At 38.2% G+C, this 19,743-nt stretch overlaps 1 protein-coding gene across 1 annotated transcript; it reads right to left on the minus strand.

Annotated features, from left to right (window-relative positions):
* Positions 1-746: 746 nt before the first annotated feature.
* LOC109081456 (tetratricopeptide repeat protein 17) lies at positions 747-18,925 on the minus strand. The gene is given in 26 exon segments (XM_042728209.1): positions 747-1,657; positions 1,743-1,886; positions 1,988-2,107; positions 3,733-3,816; positions 3,926-4,085; positions 4,173-4,293; positions 5,940-6,090; positions 6,179-6,441; positions 7,370-7,504; positions 8,146-8,332; positions 9,721-9,945; positions 11,052-11,123; positions 11,256-11,409; positions 11,516-11,631; positions 11,935-11,947; positions 12,410-12,543; positions 13,217-13,329; positions 14,035-14,195; positions 15,073-15,212; positions 15,427-15,574; positions 15,720-15,829; positions 16,289-16,420; positions 17,720-17,831; positions 17,923-18,092; positions 18,230-18,319; positions 18,683-18,925. Coding segments are annotated over 26 exon segments (3,597 nt in total). The 5' UTR covers positions 18,893-18,925; the 3' UTR covers positions 747-1,525.
* Between the last annotated feature and the right edge of the window lie 818 nt (positions 18,926-19,743).

Raw genomic sequence — 19,743 nt, forward strand, 5'->3', positions numbered from 1 at the left:
TTGCGTCATTAGGTTTCCCTGGGAAACGCAGAAATTCAAAAATAGTATCAAATTAATTCAGCTGACAAAGAGAGGGGGCGGGGCTCTGGGTAAAACGGATTTGATGGGGCTGGGAAGGTGGGGGCTCTCCTATATGTGTGCCACTCAGCTAGACTACCTGGTGTTGTTACTACCTGGGCAACAACAAAAATCAATACAAGTCTACCAGCAAAAATTAATAAAAAATCAAAACATATCAACACTATATACCAATAACAATTATAAACACTAAACTTATTACAAAGTGTATCCCAATAACATTTTTATACATTAAACGTTTTTCAAGGGGCTTGATTTGGTGATTTTTTTTTAATGTGGCCCATTCACAAGGTTGTTGAGATCCTTTAAAAGAGACACATTAGCGCAAATTATATTACATTTTACGCTGAACAGTTCTGAACTGGGATTCAAGTTTAATTGAGCAAAATCATCAGAAAACAATCATAAACACGTCTTTAAAAACCGCATGTCCACTTTAATTTCGGAGGAACCTGTATGTTCTCATATAGACTATGGACACAGAAATGTTCATCTTGACTTTCTAAATATTAAATAGAACAGTACAGATCAGATCTTAGCGTCAATAGCTCAGCTGTCCAAAGTAAAGTGAATGGAAGTGTATTTTATAACTTTGAGCAGAACAATCTCCTTATTAAAACTCCCTTTTGAAAACCGAAAGGAAAATACATCCGTTAAAAAAAAATCTCAAAAACACATTTTGCTACTGATATTTTGTTCACTTTAAATATTTGCAGTGGCTCTGTCTTCAGCCTGAACACTAATGATTTATTCCATGTCAGCTAAGTTTGAAAGCAGTACAGTACACCATCAGGGGAATTTCTCCTTTCCACATGTTTGCAGTATTGGATTTTTTAGCTAAAAATAAAAAGCAGCAGAAGGATGTACCAAATGCTTCAGCCTGCCCTGATGGCAGATACAAGAAGTGCATTCAACAGCCTGAACTATTACCATTAGACATAACTAAATCTGAGAATGGTTGTGTAAAGTAAAAGACTACAGTGTTTTTTTTAACAATCTGTATTCTGAATAACATTTAAAGACATCTTTATACACCTAGCAGCTATTGCTGAGAGAGAGGGACATATGGATATGGTGAGACTAAAAGATGCATTGTATTATTGGTATTATTGTTAAAAGAAATAGCATTCAAATGCAGTCCGACACGTTCAAACATTGAATCTCGACCCCAGCCAAAATATCCCTTTATAGGAATATTAAGATGTTTTACAGAAATAAACAACCCTTAAGCCATAAAACAACATCATAAAATTTTTGTAAAGATCAGAAAAAAGGGAAACCGCTTTCATAGCTCAACTGAATGCCAACCGTATAAACAGTAATGATATGGTCTATATTTATGAAATTAAGACAACAAATAAACAAACACTGTGTTCCTCACTGATAGCTAAGATTAAGGAGCAATGTTAATGTTACGTTTGTGCGTGTGTGTGTGCATGTTGTGTCCTCAGGGAGCTCGCCGGTCCCTCTTGGAGAGGAGGTAGCACTGGATGGTGCGCAGACGATCTTTGGCTGGCCCAAATTCTGGCTGGAGTTTTAGAGTTGACTCGTACCAATGCATGGACTTCTCAAACTCCTCCTATGAAGACATTAAGTACATATTAAATACAGTCATCACTTAACATCAATAAAAATCCTTCACAAGACTCTGAAAAATCACTTACCATAGCTATATAAACATTTGCCAGAGTAAAATGGTTCACCACAAAGTGAGGAGCAATTTCCACTGCCATGCGTGCCACAGTCAGGGCGTCCTCCCATAGCCTCGCATTTTGGAAGATGTTGGCAAGGCTGATGAGAGGCACATCCTAACACAACAGAAATAAATATTCATATCTTGCAGTAAGATCTGTTTTTGTACAAGCCAGTCAATGGAGACGAAATCTAATAACAGAAGAACTAGCAGAACCTTCATGTGGTGAGGAGCGTAGTTCAGAGCCTGGCGGAGGCAGTCGATGGCTCTCTTTCCCTGACCTTTCACCCTCCAGTACAATGCCGCCATGCTGGACAGAACCCAGGACGTCTGATTCTAATGGATAGACGATCGCCCAGATCATGAAATGGAACAATCTATTACCCACTGATACACTTTCCATTGAGTAGTTCTCAGCTAGACATACAAACAGTCATAAAGTATGTTTACATGCACAGTTTTATCATCCGTTTGGGTTTTTGAATAGTCCAGCTACAGTCCTGTCTGTCAGTCCCAGTATCCGCCTTATTTTGCAACACGGAAGTTAGCTATTTTCTTGAATGTGCGAGACTTCTGATTCATTAGTCGCTAAAGGTAAATAACTATAAAGTAAAAACTAAAGCTATTGGTGCTACAAACCAGTGTGCTTATGATTACAATAATGAATTTTGATAACAAATACCAGTTCGCAATATCAAACAACATAACAGACTGTTTTTGCACAGGAAAAATAACCGGAGGCCTCACACATTCAAGTTCCAAACAGCTGCACCAGTTCTAATTGTTAAAAATAAGGTGCATGACATTTTAGTGGATATAATTTTAGTTCCATTAACATGGATAAAGCTACAATAACATTACCTACAGCACCTTTTAAAAGTTTGGGTTCAGAAAGATTATTTTTTTTTTTTAAGAAAAAATTTACTCAACAAAAGAAAGTAAACATTCATTTGAACTTTATTTATCAGAGAATCCTGAAAAAAGTAACTTTGGCCCCGTTTACACTAGTGCGTTTTCATTTTAAAACTGAGTTTTAGAATGAAAACGATCCTCATCTACACTAGCGTTTCCGCTGCGTTTCAGAAACAATCTCCGTTTACACTACACAACCTAAAACACATGTCACGTGACCATTCATGCAGGTACAACCATAGATATGAATAGGTAGATCCCCTGTTATTTAGATCGCGGACACGTCTACATGCTTAGAGCGATCGAGTGGGGAATCTACTTATAAATCTATGGGTAACATTACATTACATGTACAATGTTACATTGTAACATGATGTTGTTGTTTAAATGGTTTTCAAGGATACGCAGAGCGACTGTTGGCAGCTACGTCATTGTTTTCAAAAGTCTCCGTTTTGGTCCATTTACACTGAAATGCAACCCCGGAGTTTTCAAACTAAATCAGGGTCTGCAGCGTTTTCAAAAGTCTCTGTTTTCAGGGGTCGAAAACACTGGAGTAGTGTAAACGATGTAGCAAAAGTTATGCGTTCTAAAATGAAAACGCACTAGTGTAAACGGGGCCTAAGTTTCCACAAAAATACTAAGCAGCACAACTGTCTTTAATCACATACTAAATCAACACCGAGCACCAAATCAGCACATTAAAATGATTTCTGTAGGATCATGTGACTCTGAAGACTAGATTAATGGCTGCTGAAAATTCAGCTTTACCCTCACAGGAATAAATTAAATTTTAAAATATAGTCTACTATATGTTTTAGCAAATAAATGCAGCCTTGATAAACATAAGAGACTTCTTTCATAAACATTACAATATCTTACCAACCCTAAACTTTTTAAAAAGCAGCACACGTCTTTGCAAAATCCAGACTGGTACGATTTCATTTAGATTATAAAAATACTTTTTTTTTTTTAACCCAACTGAAGGCAACTTTTCAAGAGCATGTGACCACACTTGTAGTTACATTCTTAGAACAAACACTCAGTAATACCTTTTCCAACACCTTTGCAATACGTGTTCCCACTTGTTCAAAAGACTGCGAGGGAAATTTATCTTTTCCCAGATTCTGCAACACCTGTGACAGAAGAATGAGGGTGAGATGAGAAAAAACAGCCCTTCACAAATGTCAGAACTTTTCAGATCTTCAGAATCAGTTAAGCAGTAAACAGAGGATTAAAAAACACCTCTCTGAGCTGACTCTCTCCAGTATAGTGAATGCCTCCGCGGTTGGCCACTCCGCTCAGATGGTCCAGTGTGTGCATACTGGCAGGGAGATTGGCATTACACACCGGCTCCACTGCTGGCTCCTGAAGCGGTGTGGCAAAGTCTATATGCTCTGTGATACTGGGAGGAGTTCAGAGTCATATGTTAGTGGAAAAGAGCCCGCTATGAAAGTATTCTGACAGAATGACTTTACGAATGATATCCTACTCTATGTTCTTGGCAGACACAGCCAGCCAGGTACTAGCCACAGTTGTGAGGTCCACACGACGTGTGCGCTGACATTCCTCTGGACCGGGCCAACCCAGACTGCTGTAGTCCTTCCATCTCTCTAAACACACATAAAATATTATGACGTCATTATGCCTTTCGCAGCTACAGTGCTAGCAGAATCATCTCGGTGTCAGCGTTATTGTTAACAAACTATGGTTGCAACAGCACATGTATTCGTAAAGAAAATTTTTGGTAAGGGTCTTTTGGTTCGGTACGCAAAAATCGTTTCATTTTTCAGGCAATTCAGACAATAAATGCCGTTTTGATGCGGCATGACATATCGCAGTATAAATGCCTCAGTTCTGAAAGCAGCACAGAGTGCAAGTGAGCACGATCATCCCTTCCTCTTTACTAATAGTTTTAACGCAAAATAAACATGAATTGACATCTCACCACTCACATAATTGCTCAAATACAACTCAAAAACCTCCTCATAAACCAAATCTCACAAATCACTCCATAAATCAAATCCAATTAATAACATTCCTGTCCACAGCTCGTTATTTGCTAGAGAAATGAAGTCTAGTGAAGAGCATTTTGCAAAATATTAGACTATATATTTTATTATATTTTACCTTACTTGTTAGTAATATCTTAATTATTTAAAGGTGCTGTATGTAAGATTTTGACTACTAAAGCATAAAAATACCATAATATGTTTGCAGATATTTAAGAAACATGCTAAGTTAACATACTTGTTTATCTGAAAAACAATGCTACAGTCAGTTATTCACCTTTGAAAATGTGCGTTCCTGGCTGGAATGTCGGTCTCTGTTTTGGTCTGTGAAACCCACCCACTGCCAGTTTACCCCGTTGTATTTCGGTATGCCAGCTGGCGGAAAACACAGCGTATTTCATTTCATTCATCGTCAAGTGCGCTCGTTCCTGTTTGTGTTGTCAATCTGGCAACCTGCGTGTGTGTCAAGTCTGAGGATGAGGGGTCGGGTGAAAAAAACCTTCTCCGATATTTTGAATTTGGACTGCAATACCTAGTTCAAACACTCGGTGTCAATCCTACATACAGCACCTTTAATGTATGTTTAAATAAATATTTTATGAAACAAGCTTTGACAACCACAACAATTAGAAATTGTATAATTTAGAAGTTAATTTAAAAACATATTTGCATTCAATTTTTTTATTTGAGTGTTAATTATTATAGTTAAAATAAATAGTTTTAAGTTTGGGCTCTGTTGTTAATTGTAAACTTATAGTAATGTAAAAGGTTTCCCTAGTTTGAAGCAGAATCTGAGGTAGATTTTTACCCCTAAGAAAATTTTAATTATAATTTAATTTATTTACAGAAAGAGCAATTTGTTCAGTAAACCATTGTTTAATTTAAAAAGAAGAAATTTATGTTTAGTTTTCTTCCTCCTGCTGTACCGAAACCATACCGAACCGTGATGTCAAAAACGAGTTACGCACTAAACCGTCATGTTTGTGTACCGTTTCACCCCTAAAACAAACCATAAAAATCATTTCTGTTTACTGAAATAAAACAAACATTAGATGAAAAACTTAAAATGTTGCCTTCGCACCTAACTGAAATTTAATTTTAGCTGGACTAAAATGACTAAAAATAAAAAATGAAATAAAAATGAAAAGGTAAACAAATAGATTTTAGAAGTTAAAATATCTGAAATATTAAGATCTGTATATAAACAATACTAAATGTAATGTAGGAAGGCAGTTCATTCTCAGCACCTGAGGGTCCAGGCGAGGGGATTGTGGGTCCACTGATCTCAAGGATGGAGTTGCTTGCTGCAGGTTCACCCTGACGAACATCTCCTTCTCCCACCCAGCCCTCCGAGGTATCAGTTTTGGGCTTTTTCACACGTTTCACCTGGAATGTTATCTGAAGAAATGAAGAGAACAGGAAACAGTTAAATTCTTCTTGATTACCAATACAAAAAGTTCTTAAACATTTCAGCAGAGAGACGTACCCATTCAGCTCCCTCATCATCCTCACAGTTGCCGAAGCAGGGTCCTCCGCCTCTCGCCCCCATGACCCTGTCGTTTTTCAGCACGCGGATGCCTCGTAGGTCCCCTGTCTTCCCGTTCATGTCCAGAGCCCCCTCAAATGCTCCTATCAGCTCTTCTCTCAGACGCCAGTCCTGCTCCTCTTCCTGCACCCCGTCAGTCTTTTGCTCTCGGACCCTGTCCTGCCCACTCGCCTCCCCTGAACCGTTGCTGTCCACCACTACCTCTGCAGAAGACGAGAGAGTAACAGAGAGAAAAGGTAAAGAGGAAAGCAGTGAGAGCTGCTTGTTTAGAAACACACAGCCGAAGTCCTTGTTCAGAAGATTTAATTCATTCTTTTCCATGTGGACTGACATCCTCAATCTGACAATGACTGTTTGTAAAAAAATAAAAAACTTCATGTATTCTGCCAGCTATTGTTTAAAAATAGTAAGTGAAACAACTTGAAATATGAAACAGTATAAAATATGCAAGCATAAATCTTTAACATTGCTATATCATATGGCACACATTTTTAATAGGAATCCACACAATTGTGAATTTCACATGAGAGCAAAAAATTTCCATATTCAGATTTCACAGCAAGTTCAAGTTTTTTTGCCACATTTCCCAACAGAAAGCTACCTGGTATAAAAGTGAATTCTGTGAGAGATGTGCTTCATACATTGCAATACATACAATATTGACCTATTTTTCTAGAATAAATTTTTGCAGAGATTCTGCTAATGTGAACACTGATGAGGTCAAATTCTGTCTGACAACTGTCGCAACATTTCCAATTCTCAGCGGAGATATACAGTGGAGTCTAAAAATCTGTGACCGCAATTCTAGGATTTAAAATTTCATTTAAACCTTGAAACAAAGATTTAGGATTTTGAATAATGTCAAAAAGAAATGCTATAATGTAAAAAAAATAATCATACAAATAAATAAATAAGATATTTAAGATTTAATGCAATCAATGGAATTCACTAATGGAATAAACACTTGTGACATTAAGTATGTGAACGCACTTAAATTGTTATGCTAATAAAAAATGCAACATAGAAGTATTTTTGCTAGTGGTCTCAGAATGTTAAACTGAGTCCACTGTATTGTATATAAACATCAAACACAGAGAAAGAAGCCCCCATTTGCTTCATTATTAATCTTACTCTCAAAGAGAAGGGAGTCTTCTAAAGCAGACACAGGCATGGCATCAGTGTCCCAGGCCTCCTGCCTTCTGCTGCTGCTGGCCGTGTCCCATTCCTCCAGCTCTGTGTCTTCCTCTGCCTCACAGCCAGAGCCAGCTACACACACACACACACACACACACACACACACGATTCAGCTTAATTTAGATTTTTCTAATCAATACAACTGCATTATTTATATGAAGTTAGAAACAGAAGACACTTGGACACACATTCACCATTCACATTGTTGTATAAGTGAAAAGTGTGTTAGTTTTAAAAGGGGATTGCCATATTAATCCCTAAATCAATAGCTCAGAGTTTCCCCAAACGACAAGAGGACAATGAGTTCATTTTTGTCTGCAGAGCACAGCAGCATCTAAATAAAGCCTGTGCTATTTTCAGTGCCCTGAATTATTGAGGACATGATTTCGCTATTTCAAAGTCTCTCTCACTCAGAAGAGTACCAGGGGAGAGAGAGCTGAGCTAGAGAAGGGGAGCAGTGCAGGATGCAGAGGAGAAGAGAAAAGGGGAGCAGAAGAGGGAATGGAGCAAACCCAGAATAGAAGATGCAATGGTAAAGAGTCTAAAATTGGCTCAAAGATTACAGTGCCTGGCTATAAAAAGGGCGCTGAGCACTCTGCCGCTGAGGCTGCAACACCAGGGAGGAGGAAAGAGTGAGTGATGGAGGAGGGTGAAGTTAGGGTAGCTGTCTGGGGGGGGAACTCTTGGTTCAGTGTTGGAAGGAGTCTACTTACATGGACAGGCCTGGTGCTGGAGATTGTAAAGGAAGGGGTAAAACTGGAGACAGCGCATTAGAGGCAGGCTGGCTCGACACTGGGGACAGTGAACTGTGAGAGTCAGGGCCCGACGAAACATGGCCAGAGCGCCAGTCAGGTTTCCCTGAGAGAGGTGAACGTTGACCAGACTTAACAGGGTGTGAGGCTGGTGTGAAAAAGAGAGAGAGAAAGATACATTTAAGTCGTGACATTTGTCAAGTATGGTAACCCATACTCGAAATTGGTGCTCTGCATTTAACCCATCCAAGTGCACACACACAGCAGTGAGAAGTGAACACACCGTGAACACACACCCGGAGCAGTGGGCAGCTATATCCAGCGCCCGGGGATATATATGTCATTTAATAAACTGAAAAATTTAATTTATGTTTTGAAATCATTTAAAATGCAGATAAGCTTGTATTGGAAAAGATTGTAGAAATATAGCATTACATCACTGATACACCAATAGATCTTTTTCAAGTGAATGGGTGCCGTCAGAACGAGAGTTCAAAAACAGCTGATAAAAACATCATAAGTTATCAAAACAAATCCAGTCCATCAATTAATGTCTTGTTAAGGGAAAAGCTGCATTTTTGTAATAAATCATTAAGGCATTTTAACTTTAAACCATCACTTCTGGCCAAAATAGAGTCTACCGAGTTCATAATCCATAATAATGCTTCACCCAGTTAAGACCGCTCTCATCAAAATCCACTGACATATTTGGTTAGAAAAGTTTCAGAATGCTTTCATTTGTAAACAATGCTTGATCTGTGCATATTTTTCTCCTGATTCAGACAAGATGACTTTTTCAATGGAGAACAAAATATTTTGGATTATGGACTAATTAATAGGAAGCTAATGTTTGAAGTGACCGTCGTAATGATGGACTTGTTTATCACAAACATGCAGCTTTTATTTTCAAAACACATTCATTTATGGACTGGAGTAGTGTGGATTGCTAGTGTTTTATTTTTTTAACATCTGTTGGGACTTTCATTCTGACGGCAGCCATTCACTGCAGTGGATCCTTTGGTGAGCAAGAAATGTAAAGCTACATTTCTCTCCAAATTTGATCCAATGTAGAAACAAACTTGGTAACACTTTAATTTAGTGACCCATTCTCACTATTAACTAGTTGCTTGTTAGCATGCATATTACTAGCATATGGCTGCTGATTAGTACTTATAAAGCACATATTAATGACTTATTCAACATGACCATATTTTAGATTTTTTAACCCTACTCCCTACTTCTTTGCAAATATTTATGTTCAATTGCAATTAATTCAAAATCAGATATTTTAACTAATTGTGAGCCCTAGTTAACAACACTGTATGTCTTACATTTAAATTCTTCTGTGGCATCAAAGGAATATTTCCATGGGTGTCATGTCAAAATAAAATTGTACTTAACATTGTAATCAACAAGCTGTCTACACTGCAACCTAGTTATGTTATCACTTACAGTGTAAACTGGTTAGCAGTAGTCTGTGCTGAAAAGGTGTGGTGTTCAACAGTCTTCTTCTTATAGATCAGAATCAGTGCATACCTCTGAGCGGTTGATCTGCAGGGCCTGTTGCAGCAGCTCATGGGCCTCGTCATGCAGGCCGTAGTGCAGCAGCAGGTTGGCAGTGTTGACCAGAGGCATGTCTCTGTGCTGAGGAGGGGCAGAATGAAGCGCCTGACGCAGACACGCCAAAGCTTGTGTGCCATTTCCTTTAGCACGCCAGAAAAGACCTGCTTCATTCTGCATCATCCACCGCGGCCCACTCATCTGAGAGAAAAGGACATTCCATTTGACCTTCGGTAAAGCTTTTGTTTTTACTATCACAATCCTAGTTTTACATTCAAATGTTACAAGCAGACAATCTGACAACCAATTATGAGTAGCTAACAATTTCAATCTGTCATTATTTACTCATGCTCATTAAGTTGCAATATTTTTTCAGTGAAACACATACACAAAAATAACTTTTAAAGAATATTCACATAGAAATCATTGTCCTAAAAGGCCAAAGCAGTACTATAAAAGCATCATTGCACCAACCTACACCACCACTGTTTGGGTCAACATTTTTCCCCCCAAATAATTTTATTTTTATTTTTATTCAGCAAAGATGCATAAAACTGATCAAAGGTGACAGTAAAAACTTCTACACTGTTATAAAAGATTTCTATTTCTAGTTTCTATTCATTTAAATATACTGAAAAAAAATATTTAGCAACACAAATGTTTTCAACATTGATAAAACAAAAAATAAAAACATTTCTAGAACAACAAATCAGCATTAGAATGGTTTGAGGGATTTTAAAGATCACATAACACTAACAACTGGAGTAATGGTTGTGATTAGAACTGAAAAAATTTACAATTTAAAAATAACATTTCAAAATATGTGTAATTGTGTATGATTTGAAAGTTGCAGCCGAGATAATGATAATCAGTCAATAGTGTCTTACATTTGGGTCTATTACTTACAAAAAACTATCATATGGCTTCTGAACACTTTATATTAACACTTTAACAAAATGACATCTTTTATGGTGCATTCATAGCATTTTTTTCCATCCTTTTCTGAGCTTAATGTAATCCACAGTAACTATAAACGTTGTAAAGAAAAAAAAAAATACAAATACTATAAAGTATACTGATTCTTCAATTCTATCTGTACTGAGCACTTATCAGTATTACCATAAGATCCACACTATCATCCTTACATCATTTGTCCACTTTTAATCAGCTGACTCAGTTTTCAGAATCATACTAATTAAAATCTTCAATTTGCAATTCACTTAATATTAATTAATTATCTACAAAGAGCAAATAGTGCAATTGCTAATGTACTCAACATGAGCCACATGTAACTATTATTCTTTTACCTTGTCCAGAGCCTGAGCAATCAGTGCTCCAGTTTGCTCCAAACTCCTCCCACCACTGCGCTTCAGCAACACCTGCATAAAACACACACAGAATGACTCACCTGAGAAAACGCAACACTCCCACACACTAAAATAGTTCAGGTAAGCTAAGGGTGCGGTACAGAATGCATTCAGACTGACAGTGTTGAGTAAGCTGGCTCATACCTCAGCAGCATGTGGGTCAGGCAGCTCCTTCTCTAAGGCCCAGGCCAGAGATTCCAGTGGGTCTCTAGCAGTGACAAGGTTCTTAAAGCTGCAGTCCGGTGTCTTTGCTGCTGATGATGGAGGACTTTTGCTCTCCAAGAGGATATTCAGAGCCCTGGTAACATGAAAAAGATAACAAGGTGATATGTTAAATGCTCTGTGATTCTGTGACTGCATACTGTATGTAACATAAGTGTTCATGTCACAGTGCCACGTCTTACTTAAAGTTGCGGGACTCAGGTGGCAGGTAATAGGTGGGAAGCAGGTGCACAGGGGGAATTGTGGGGAATTGTTTTGCACAGTCTGACCTCCTGGGCCACAGCACCGTATGACTTTCCTGTTCACACACAACAAAAAGAATGTGACTTTTAAAGATTATGCTTGAATGATTTTAATTCCGAGTTATTCCAAGATAACTAGTTTTAAAGGGATAGTTCACCCAAAAATGAAAAATCTGTCATTAATTACTCAGCCTTGTGTTGTTCAAAACCCATAAGACCTTTTTTCATCTTCGGAAAACAATTTAAGATATTTGTGATGAAATCTGAGGTCTCTCTGACCCTCCCATAGACAGCAAGGGAACTACCACAGTGAAGGCACAGAAAAGTACCAAGATGATCGACAAAGTAGTCCATGTGACCTCAGTGGTTCAACTGTAATGTTACGAAGCTACGAGAACACTATTTTTGCACAAAGAAAACAAAAATAACAACTTTATTCCACGTTTTTGCCTCTACTGTGTCACTTGTGGACTTGTGGACGTGCGTTCACGACAGTTCCATGATGCAAGAGTGTCCACGACATGAGAGAGTCAGAGTATGAGTGTATGGGAGGGTCAGAGAGCCCTCAGATTTCATCAGAAATATCTTAATTTGTGTTCCGAAGATGAAAGAAGGTCTTACGGGTTTGGAACAACACAAGCGTGAGTAATTAATTACAGAATTTTCATTTTTGGGTGAACTATCCCTTTAAGATAATTATATTTTATGGCTAAACCTTCCACCATTTTGAGTATATTCAATACAATTATAAAATAGTATACACCAAAAAACGATTTACTAAAAAAAAACACACAACCAAAAAAATCTACACACTCTCACATCGTCCCAGTTGGCCTCATTGTCTCACATTTACCCCCATGTTCCCGTCCTAAAGACACGGTGTAGGACTGCTCAGGACTGTGACTCTCATTCACACTCAACTCGGACACCAGAGCAACACTGCTGGCTACTGACACTTCCTCGCCAAACTACAAGCACACACACACACACACACACACACACACACACACACACACACACACACACAGAGAAAAAGAGGAGGTTGACACTTAAGCAATATAGCAAAGAAGACTGATGTTATACTGAATATCATCAACATTATCACATGTAAAGTTTTGCTTTCATACAACCGTTTTATAAACAAGTTATTTTCAGCTAATTTGTTTAATTCTGATCTGCATACAAAAATAGTTTTGCAAGCAGTCAAAGTAGGGTATAGTGGACACGCAAAACAAAACAATAATATATTCCACTGTTGTTACATGAAACACTGCTTGTCCACTGAAATTTGTGGATTGGCATTACTATAGACCAATGCTTCTCAACCAGAGGGCCAGGGTCTACTAAGGGGCCTCCACACACTCCTAAGGCGCCCTCAAGGATTCAAGGATTTAAATAAGCTACAACAACTAAAAATCAAGATATTTCTTATTTTAATTCACCAATTTTAAATGTTTTTTTCTAGACATGCAAAAGTCAAATTCTGAAACTCCATAGGAACTTAAATAATGAATATACTTTTTGCAAGTTTGGCTAAATATTATATTGTGTAGAAATTTAGTAAACTACTTCAACATTTAATTATTAACAAATATATAATTTAAATATTAACAAATGGAAACGGTGTGTTTTCAGTTTCACCTGAATGTAGTGGACATTTTCAAACAGTTCTCCACGGTGATACCGTACAGGCAAGTCATACGGGCAGTGCAGGGTGAACTTCTGCTGGCCCATATGACACATTTGGTGATTTCCTGAAACAAAACATTGAAGTCCTATTATACGCATTTATGCAATCAACAGGGGAAGAGATCAAACGTGGCGCCAACTAGACCTGGCAGGCTTGCGGAACTTGTTTATCCAGTATGGGGTGTGCCGGCATGAGTATCGGTATCGAATGGTTCACGGAGCAAATTCCAAATGGAAGTGACCATCCCTATCCTCTTGGAGTGGGGACTTTGGAGTGAGCAGGGCACATGCGTGCCATCATGTAGTCGTTTTGGAATGCACTGGGCAGAGGGAGCGATGTAATTTCCTCATTATCGTCAGCTGGCATGTTCCCGTGACAACGCAGATTCACTGATGGACACCGGCATAAAAAAATACATTTTATATTTTAAATTTTTTTTTATATATATTAGTTTTTATATATTATATAGCATATTTTAAAAACTTTTCAAAATATAAAATGTATGTTTATTTGCAACAGTTATGCTAACAACAATAAAAAGACATTTATGACAGTAAAACAGCGACATCTGCTGATGGACACCGTGCTGCGTTGTAATCATAACACACCATCTTAATAACATAAATAAATTATGTTTCTCCCTTTACCAGATGCTTTCCAAATGACTACATGACGGCACGCACGTGCCCTGCTTACTCCGAAGTCCCCACTGGGTCTATGTTACAGAAACTGTATGACTGGAATTAAAAGGTAAAACATGCAGTCTAACCAAGTTGAGCTTCTTTAGCCATTTGGGTCTCATGGATGATATTTCGCAGGATCTGCTCTTCCTGAATGAGCTTGTGCTTGTCCAGCATCTCCTGCTGCCTCAGGTAATGATCATGCTGCTTTTGGTACTCCTTCAGTTCATTCAGGGTGCGTTGCAAAGACCTGGACAAAGAGTCAGGGAAGATGCACTTTTTTGAGCACAGGATTCATAAGATTAATTTGTGCCCTCTTCCTTGTCATCAACAAAACAACTGCAAAATGTTTATCATCACTGCCAGAAATCAAATGCTTAAGTCTGAATGTTACAATCGGAAAGCATCGTCATTTGCTTGTCATTTTGTGTCAGAAATTACAAATATCACAAAATATACATTCACACTTCACTCTGTGTTTAACACATGATGTGTGGTTCTTAGTTTGTAAGTCGACTTCAACATGTAACGGATATAACTTTTTGTTTAATCAAACCTCTAGTGTCATTTAAAGCCCATTACAAATATAATTTTTTTGTGGTTCTCTTTTTTGCCCCTACTGAAAATAAATCTTAACAATTTAGGACCCACTGGTGGATAGAAAAACATAAGCCGTATAAAACCACATTTTTAGACTGGCCTTTAATATATCTATCAGAAGCATATTAATGTACACTACTGTTCAAATCTTTGGGGTCAGTAAGATTAGCTAAAAATGTTTTTTAAGTCTCTTACAAATCATAAAACACTGGATTTTATCAAATACACAGTTTAAAAAAATAATACTTAAAACAGAAATCTTTATTAACAATAAATGTATTAACTGTCATTTTTGATCATTTAATGCATCCTTGCTGAATGTATTTTTCTTTTTCACATAAAATTTGCTTGAGATTGAACTACATAATTTCCAGCCATCCTGTAGTACAAGAACAAGAGCCATTCAATATTAGGAAAAAGGCTACTCCATACTCAGATGGTTTTCTTAATGAGACTCAAGAGTAATTGCACAGAAAAAGAGAGTCAAAGTCACAGCAGTCAATGAGAAAACAAACAGTCTGTCTTACCGATGTTGAGCCTCAAGCCGCTGCTCCAGCTTCTGCTGACAGAGGACGGCATGTTTCCTCCTCAGGGCCTGCTCAAAGCCAGGCTGAGCCTGCAGGGCCTGCTCATAGCACAGCACGGAGTGATTATACTCCCCCAACATCTACCAGAGAGATGGGAGGAAGGGAGAAAGAGATGCATCAAGGAATTGCAAGTAGTGTCATTTGATACAATAAAGGAAATCAGATACTAAAGAAAAACTGCCATTTCCTGTCCAGTAGAAAGTGCATGTGCAAAGAGGATTATGAGGAAGTTCAAAAACATTTAAAAATTGTATTTTCAGAAACCATTCCTCTTCTTCAAAGCGCTGCACTCACAGCGTAAATGTTGCCCAGGGTGTAATGGCTGGTTAGGAGATCGGTGGTGAGATCCAGAGCAGCGTGGGCGAGAATGGCGGCGTCAGCCGAGAAGTGTGCTCTGTGAAGTATGTTTGCCATATTGATGAGAGCAACATCTTTGTGCTGCCTACAAAAAGAGAGGAAGTACATACAAATTTATGTAAAACAACTTATGCAAGTCTTTGCGCAGGTGACAAAACACTGATTTCACTGTTGATAAGCTATGCCCACTATACATCTGCCATTTGTATCCATGTGCCTTTTCACTTTACCTTGGAGAAAAATGGAGGGCACGGACCACACAGTCCATAGCTCGCCTGGGTTCATTCTTCATCCGCCAGTAGAAGGAGGCCAAGTTATAAAGCACCCATGAAGAGGAATTCTTAGAAAGTGAGAAAAAGACAATGACAATTTCAGCTGACTTCTGCTATTATCTACAAGCCTTTCAAAACTGCAACTTAGAGGAAAAACTGAACCATAAAGGAAAAAGTACTGATATATCATGCAACCTTAAAAATTCCTGACATTTACTGTGGCTAGAAGAAGGACTCGGCTTTCTAAGCAAAGATGCTCAAAGTGAAGCACTTTATGTGCCATAAAAATATTTATTAGCTTTGATTTACAAAGACGCCTTTGTGACACAAAGCTAATAATGTTCCTTCTTGTGCATTTTAATGCTGGGTTTCATCCTATGAAGCACAATAATCTTACATTAGGAGAGCATAACTACAAAGATTTCCAGTCACTAGAGAAAAAACTAGACTTTTCCAGGCCTAGAAATCACAACTGCAACATTTCAGGTGAGAACCCCGAACTTTAGAAATCAAGCAAATCAACTTACTTTTAGAAGGGCCTGGTGTATCCGATGCCCAATCTCATCCACACTCTGTCCCAACTTAAGAGACAGGGAGGTAAAGATTGGGTCATCCTTTGAAAGCAAGGGTGACGTTAAGTTTACCTTCTCCTGTACACCCTGAGAAGGAAGCAAAACAACGAGCAAGAAGACAATAAGCCCATGTTTGAGAGTTAAGTTCTGTTCACACCGGGACGAATTTCGCGCGCGCGATATTCGCCGACGTTTAACGCCTCGTGACTAAACAAAGGGCGCCAATGTGAGTGTGCACACCGACGCGAAAAAAACGCCACGCGTAAAAGCGTCATTTTTAAAAAAAAACCGCCTCGGGTTCGTTTTTTTTGGTTTGACGCACCGCGTCAAAAACTATACGACCAATGAGAATGGCGCTTTTGCACACGTGTCTGGAGCTTCTGAAGTTACAGTAAAACACAACTTGGGGGCGCTCAAACACAAAAAACTGTCTTGCTGAGCACACATACGTAACGGCGAAGAAGATATACGCCAATTAGCGTCTACACTGCCGGGAAGAAATAAGACGAAGAAGACTGCAAGGCAAGATGAATGTAGAGTTGCTGGTCTCGTTGGTGTTGGAACACAAAGAACTATATGACAAACGTGACAGCGATTACAAAAATCTTGATAAAAGAGAACTAGTATTTCTAGTATTTCTGTTTTACATTAAGTGCCATCTAATGTCAGGGAATGAATTTGCATGTTCACTCGGCTCATCGTCAGCGAAAATCGCTTGGGTGTGAACACAAAAAAAAACGCGTTGCAAAACGCTGGCGAATAACGCGCGCCAAAAATTAATCTGTGCATGTTTCATTGTTAAGTTGGCATGAAATTAATTCTCCTTTGTATTTTCTAAATGCATCTCATAGACCTTATTGGGAAAAATTAATCTGTGCATGTTTCATTTGCTGATCAAATAATGTTAAAACAAAATTACATAACTGGACCTTCTAGTGAAAACAACAGACTTCTCTCGTGACGCATGCAGAATGTCTCCAGTCATTTAGTCTGTTTAAACCCTACACTGCAAGCTCACTCCTACATTTTCCAGTGAAACATTTTGAATAGTTATGATATCTTTAATGTTTTTGAAAGAGGTTAATGTTCATCAAAGCTGCTTTTATTAAATAATAAATGTATATAAATCAGCATATTAGAATGATTTCTGAAAGATCGTGTGACACTGAAGACTGGAGTAATGTCTTCTGAAAGGAATAAATTACATTTTAAAATATATGAAAATAGAAAATATTTTAAATTGTAATAACATTTGACAATATCACTGTTTTTACTGTATTTTTTTATTTTTTTTATCAAATACATGCAGGGTTGATGAGCATAAAAGTCTTATTATAAAATCTTCTAACCAGTAGTGTATCTTTGGGTAAAGCTTAAAGCACTCACCCTGAGGTGCTGAAATGCATGAATGCTATAAGGGAGATCGAGAATATTGGCGCAGTCAGGTTTTTCCAGGTCCGGAGGTAGAGGTGATATCTGATCCAAAAAATCCTCTGGACTAGAAAAACGCAACAATAAAACCGTATAATGTCACATTGGATTATAACAATTAAAATAATTCCATGAAAACACAAGCAAACACCGCTTACTTTATGTCTTTGCTCTCCAGGGATATAAAAGTGCCATCATAGAGATCCAAGTCCCCCAGAGGAACTTTAGCTGTGACACAGTCAGCATCTTCTTTATAATGCCGCTGCTCTAAACCAGTGTCCCGGTCCTCGTTCTCTTCAATGTGAATCTTCTGAGCAACTAGTTGCTTCTGTAAAACGTACAATAAGTCACTGTCAGACAAGCGAGTAGGGAAGCATACCTTTACTTCTAGAGCTGCCTTCTTCAAGACAAAGAACATCGTAAAAGATCCTTTTAGGTTATGATCAGTGTGAGGCTTAACATCACCTCTAACTTCTTGAGGTAGTTCACACGAGTCTCTTGTTGCATGAAAAGAACTAAATGGTGGGGATGTTTCAAGTTAAGAGGAGAGTCCACCTGAAAACGAGAGGGAGCATGAAAAAGGCAAAGACAAAATCAATGCGCACACATGCTTTGAGCAAGAGTCACTCACTATCGGAAAGATATGAGGTCAGAGATTAGAAGACATCAAGAAGCCAAATCAGGTGATGATCTGGACCGTGTTACTGAAGCACTACACTAACGTTAGTGCGCTGACAATACAAGCAGCACACGACAGCTGTCTGCACATCGACACGCGCATCTGTCTGACAGCTGTATAAAGCAGTGTTAGTGAGTAACAATCAGATCAGAAAGTGACGGCTGAGAACCGTTAATATCGTGTCTTGTAAATACAGTCTAGAGAGCGACGGAGTGACTAGACACGACACAGTCTCGTACCTGCTGCTGGATTTTGCCGTCCTCCGTCACCACCCAGTGCGTGGTGGCTCGCGCGGGCTCGGCCAACAGTACACAGATAAGAACCACCGCCGCTCCGCGAACGGAACGGCTCCAGAACCGTTTATTAGTGGAATTATTGCCTATGCTTTTGCTCTTGTCATCCGCCATATTTTTGCCGTCTGTCCATTCGACCCTAAAGGTTCGCGTCATTCACTCACCACAATCTGCTTCCGGGTTACAGAGTGATCCCGCCCAATCTGCATAACCCAAACATTCGCCAAACTGGCAAACTCATTTTATTTTTCCAGTTAATAAATAATAATAATAAAATGACCATTGTTATGCCATTTGCGTAAAACGCTTGTTTTAAACGACTATGTTATAGTCACGGTCAACGCAATCCCTTCATTTTTAGTCAGAGAACAATATTTTATAACATAATTAAAAACCCATAGTAGAAAAAAGTCAATAAATGCCAAGTATATAATTATATGTACAACTCAATCACACATTTTGGAGGCATTAAATACAATATACCCACAATGTAATATAACGTACCAATTACATTGAGCAATACAAAGTTGGGGTTTATATTTGTAAATTTGCATATATATATATCATGAGACTTTATAAGTGAAATAATCTGTGAAACTGTGAAAAATTTATGTTTTCCAGAATATTGCCGTTTTGTAAGCTTCTCATTTGTTTGAGGTTTTTAACTTTTTTCTTTTCTACTTCTATAAATGGAGACTTCCCTGCTGAAAAAAAAAAACAAAAAACAGTAGATACCATCACGGAATTTTTACTGGTTATAATGGAACTTGTCTTGGTTTTAATGGAAACTGTAATGGACCCTGTGGGTTTCTACTGGTAATTGGTTGCCTTCTATTGGTGGCTTGTTAAAACCGCTAAATCCTAATGGAATATGTCCCCAAACACACTTCAGAAAATGATTTTGATGGTTTTAATAGTTAAAAGCTGATGGTTTGTAATGGTTGTAATGGTATTTGTAGGGTTCCTTAAAATCTAAATGACTTAAAACTTAAAATCTTTAATCTTAC

Source organism: Cyprinus carpio, chromosome B7 (assembly GCF_018340385.1).
Source record: "Cyprinus carpio isolate SPL01 chromosome B7, ASM1834038v1, whole genome shotgun sequence".
NCBI classification, from domain to species: Eukaryota; Metazoa; Chordata; class Actinopteri; order Cypriniformes; family Cyprinidae; genus Cyprinus; species Cyprinus carpio.